This window comes from Trichechus manatus, unplaced genomic scaffold (assembly GCF_000243295.1).
Source record: "Trichechus manatus latirostris isolate Lorelei unplaced genomic scaffold, TriManLat1.0 scaffold00166, whole genome shotgun sequence".
Lineage (NCBI taxonomy): Eukaryota > Metazoa > Chordata > Mammalia > Sirenia > Trichechidae > Trichechus > Trichechus manatus.
Genome location: NW_004444102.1, coordinates 1,685,287 through 1,690,683, shown reverse-complemented (window position 1 = coordinate 1,690,683; position 5,397 = coordinate 1,685,287). Strand labels below are relative to the sequence as shown.

At 37.5% G+C, this 5,397-nt stretch overlaps 1 protein-coding gene across 2 annotated transcripts in view; it reads left to right on the top strand.

Moving 5' to 3' along the window:
* The window catches only part of NRG3 (neuregulin 3), a 1,408,585-nt gene that overhangs the window by 1,359,883 nt on the left and 43,305 nt on the right, over positions 1-5,397 (top strand). For both annotated transcript variants that reach the window (XM_004386524.2, XM_012558425.2), the window contains exon 5: positions 4,341-4,443. In XM_004386524.2, the coding sequence (XP_004386581.1) occupies positions 4,341-4,443 (103 nt within the window). The remainder of the gene's footprint in view (positions 1-4,340; positions 4,444-5,397) is intronic.

Sequence of the window (5,397 nt, the reverse complement as noted above, 5' to 3'; positions counted from 1 at the left end):
AATTCTACCTCACAAAAAAAAGACCAGATTTGGTGGCATAAAGGAGATTGGAGAAACCCCAAGAATATGGCTCCCAGACACACTTTTAGCTCAGTGGTGAAGTCACTTCCGAGGTTCACCGTTCAGCTTTTGAGTGGACAGGCCCATAAAACCAAATGAGACTAATGAGGCACAGCAGTCCAGGGCCAAGGGCCAGAAGGCAGAAGGGGGCAGGAAAGCTGGTGATAGGGAACCCAAGGTTTAGTAAGGATAGTGTTGATGTGTTGAGAGGTTGTTAACCATTGTCATAGGGCAACATGTGTGCTAACCATTAAATGAGAAACTATTTTGCTCTGTAAACCTTCATGTAAAGTGAGGATAGCAGCACAACTGTTAGAGCATAGTCGATGTGACTGAACTGTGTGTGTAGAAATTTTTGAAATGGTGTATCTTTGGCTATGTATATTTTCACCAAAAAAAAAAAAAAAAAAGCTCGAGAAGGGAGAGGGTTGACATGTCATGGGATTGTTAATCAACAATCAACAGTAGTACAATACGTGTACTACTGTTTCATGAGAAACTATTTGTTCTGTAAGCTTTCACCTGAAGTACAATAAAAATAAAAAAAGAATAATAAAAAAAAACAGACTGGTAAGATCCCACTTATATGAAATATTCAGATTAGGCAAATGCATAAAGACTGAAATTTCCAGGGAAATGGGATGGGTGTTGCTTAAGGGGTACAGAGATTTTGTTAAGGGCAATTTAAAAAATTGGAAACAAGTAGTAGTGATTGCTGTACAACATGATGAATGTAATCAATGTCACTGAATTTTACACATAAAAATGGTTAATATGTTTTGTTACATTTATTTTATCCCAATAAAAATTTTAAAAAGAAGTTGAATAAAAAAAGTTATTTGGTTACTCTTGGGCCTTTGTATTTCCATACAACATTTAGAATCACCCTAACAGCAACAACATGCCTCTTGAGATTTTTGCTAGAATTGCATTGAACCTATGTGTCAACCTGGGGAAGGGGGGGTGACATCTAATAATACTGAGCTTTTGTAATATCACATTAGATTAAAATTGGCCCTTATTTAGAATGCTGTGTCACCATGGCCTAAGAAGTGTTTCACGAGGCCAGAAAAATGATATGTGTCATGAAGCTCAAATTAGCTTTGCAGGTGTGATGGGTAAGGGGCAACCCAATACCCAAGAAATCACGTGTCCTCCACCGAGGGGAAACCACCTCCAAAAATAGCTGCTTTGCTGAGGACAGGGAAGATGCACCTGGTTACAGCTCAGACTGAGTCTTTGTACAAGAGGGGGTGGGCTCCAAACTCCTCTCGAGCACTTCTCCATGGAGGAGCCTCCCCAACGGTTGGAACGATGCCCAGAGGCCTGTGCCCTGACCCTGTGGAGTCAGACTTCCCGCCTTCTTTACCCAAAGTGTGAATAAACAACTATGCGTCATCGATTTGTGTGGACAGTTTTCTTGTCTTCCATCCTCCTCAAACCACAAGACGGAAAGCCTTTTGATCAGCAATTTCCAGCCCTGATTGACAAAACAGTTTTCTAATCCATGAACATGATAGATCACTCTATTTAGATTTTCTTTAAACTCTCTCAGCAATGTTTCATAGTTTTAGCTTACTGGTCTTGTATAACTTGTGTCAAATTTATATGTATGTATTTTATAATGTCAATGCTATTGTAAATGATATTTTAATTTAAATTTCTGTTTATTTGTTGCAAGTAGATAGATATACATTTAATTTTTGTATATTGATCTTGTGTCCTAAAATTCTTCTAAGCTCACTTATTAGTAATGATAGCTTTTTGGTAAGTTCTATCAGCATTTCTGAATAAAAAATCATGTCTTCTGTGGACAAAGACTTTTTTTTTCTACTTTTACAATCTAAATTCCCTTTATTTCCATTTTGCTTTAATGAACTGGCTACACCTCCACTACAATGTTGAGTTGATGTAGTGAGAGCAGATATTTTTGCTTTGTTCCTAATCTTAGGGGAAAAACATTTAGTCTTTCACAATTAGTAAGTTTTTTTATAGATGGTTTTTATCAAATTTAGGTAGTTCCCTTCTATTCCTAGTATTTAGAGTTTTAATCAGGAATGGATGTTGGATTTTGCCAAATACTTTTTCTGCTTCTACTGAGATAACTTTTTTTTTCTTACCTTGTTAAAATGGTGAATTACATTGATTAATTTTAAAATATTAAACCAACCTTGTATTTCTTGGAAAAATTCCACTTGATCATGATGTATTACACATTTTAGGTGTTCTTGAATGTGATTTTCTAAAATTTTGCTAAGAATCTTTGCATCTATGTCAACGAAGGCTATTTTCCTGTGGTTTCTTTTCTTGCTATGTCTTTGTCTGGTTTTGGTATCAAGGTAATGCTTGCATCATAAAATGGATTGATGTGGGTCCTGTTCCCTTCAGTGTTCAGTAATGAGATGATTCTGAGACAACAGGAGAGAATGGAATCTAAAGGAATTATTTTTTGATAAAAATATAGCACTTTCTCTAATTGAATCACCCTCTAATGTGAATAAGAAGCACTTGAAAAGCATTTTTTTAATAGAAATTTTGATTAAGAAGGCCCAAGATAGAGACTGTTAATTTGGCATTAATAATGAAAACTTACCTCTCCAGATAATTATGATATAGGTGATTCATGCTTTGTAGCTCTTAGTCTATTCAGTGGTTCTAAAGTAAACGGTCTCCAGACCAGCAGCATCAGACTCACTTGGAAACTTGTTTAAGATGTAAATGTTCTGTCCCTAGTCTGGACCTACTAAATTGGTAATTCTGGGAAAGACAGTAGGCAGCAGTCTGTCCTTCAACAGCCCCGATGATGACTCCAATGAACGCTAAAGGTTAAGGACTACTGCTCTGTGCTAATAAGAGAGAAGAAAGAAATGGATGCAGAGACATTCAGTTTTGCATATTTTGTGTTATAAAAAGGAAGGATTTCCTGTACACTGGCTTCTCTGTGATGTGTAAAGTAAGATCTGAGAGTGAGGGAGGAGAGGGTAAATCAGAGGTTGGAAAAGTATGGAGAAGGTGCAGGATACTCAGTAGGAAAATGAAGAACCAGACTGAGGAGTTTGTTAGTCACTATTGGATGTCCATTTAAGCAATGTAGTTGTCAACATCTATTCATGTTCCTCTGCCCAACTGTGTAATCTTCTCCAATTCTGAGCTGCTTGAGGGAGAGGCATGGATAAAGCAGTTTCTTGGATTCATATAGTTATTTTGCCAGATGGGTGGGAAGGAAGGAGAAAGGGCTACAATCGTTGAAGGTATTTACAAGACAGTAAATGACTGTAATCATGAGCCCCTGGTCTCTGTGCTGGATAGAGAGAAAAATGAAGACAGAGGAAGGCTAATAGCAGAAAGTAAGTACTGGTCTAGTGATAAAAAGTCCTTGATTAGGTTGAAAAGCTGTTTCATAGACATATTCATGAAAGTGAGTTGGAAGTGTAAATGGTAGTGTCTGAAAAGTGAAATGTTTATTTTTCAGTTATTGTCATTTTTGGGATGACAAGCTACAAGTTGTGACCTTGGCCATGGTGGCTGTGATGTAGTTTACCAAATCATTGGTATCGAGAAGGTTGTGGAATGGATGAATAGAATATTTTCTTGGATATTAAAGTTGTCTGTCATGAGAAAAGCCAATCATAGTCATAGGAGATGGTTAGGAGAGTAACAGCCGAAGGCCACTTCAAAATCTGAAACCACAGAGACATCAACATGGCATAAAAAACTAAATTGGAAGCTATCACTGGCATAGGCATGTTCTGACAGACACGTATTTGTTCCTCTAGCTGATTATTTTAGGCTCCACCACAACTTCAGGAGCCCTGGTGTTACAGTGATTAAGAGCTCAGTTGCTAACCAAAAGGTCAGCAGTTCGAATCCACCAGACTCTCCTTGGAACCTCTATGGGGCAGTTCTACTCTGTCCTATAGGGTCACTATGAGTCGGAATCGACTTGACAGCAATGGGTTTGGTTTTTGCTTCACCAGAATTTCAAAATGTATATCTGCCAGTATGTCCTGAATTCACAGGATATCTTCTGATGATACTCATAACTGTGATATCGGTGTATGAGTTCTGGTTTAGAGATGCAGATTCAAAAAATATTATTGTTATCCTGTAGACCTTTGTAAAGAGACAATCTTAATAACTTCCTCGTGTTTTTCCTACTCATGACAGAAACAAAAAACTTGACTTTGAGAGGCTCCTATCAGCTCAGACGTACAAGGATGGGGATGGTCTCTGCTGTGCCCTGCTAACATCCATTCTAATTTTGTTTTTCATATTCACAGAGAGTGAAGAAGTGTATCAAAGGCAGGTGCTGTCAATTTCATGTATCATCTTTGGAATTGTCATCGTGGGCATGTTCTGTGCAGCATTCTACTTCAAAAGCAAGTAAGACCCTTTTTCTCAAGTGTTAAAAGGTTACTTCTCAAAGGAAGCACTTTGTCTTTCTCTAAGTAGTCAAACTGTGCTCCAAGCAGAGAGATCCAGTGCAAATGGACCCATGAAACATCTGCAAATGACTTAGAACAATTTGTAGACTGTGGTGAGTGTGTGCATGCATGTGAATGCCTGTGTGTGCATGTGTGTGTATGTATGTGCTTTAATCTCTGATGTGCATAGTCTTCATTCCTCTCAGGGATCATGGTTACTCTATGTTCTTTTACGTAACCTTGGATTACCTGTCTACAATAAAGGCTGAGTGTCCGCCTGGCATGAAGGGCTTAAATTTGCTGTGAACTTAAACATTGCCAACTAGTAGCTATATTTTCTGAGGAAAAACAAAGAAATACAGGGAAAAAAGATCACATTTTTCTTTTCATACTGTTTTTACTGATACCTATAAAGGTTTTAGCCAAATATCTAAAATATCTACCTTGACTCACCAATTTATATACACATCTCTAATATGCCTATATTTCACTTGCCAAGAAACTGGATAGAGGTGGTTATTTTTGACTAATAAAGGGAATATACATGTGTTTGTATATATGTATATATATATATATTACAAATAAACTTTGATAATGGTATTTATTTATGGAAATGGCATAACCTGCACTTATAAGAATAAATGTAGATGAAAATATTAAGCCCTTTGGTTTCTTGTGAGGCATATATGGGCCTTAAAAATTTGGCATAGAGGACTTCTGGCAAAATGGCGCTCTAGGCAGAAGCACCATGCTGTCCCTCCACAGCAAAGATCCAAAAAACTAAGCCAAACAGAGAAAACAACAATCCTGAAACCCTATAACATCAAATGAAGAGATAAAGAACTCAGCCAAGCACCAAATGGAGTGAGAAAACTGACAGAGAATGGAGAGCAAGGAGAGATCCATGCAGAGG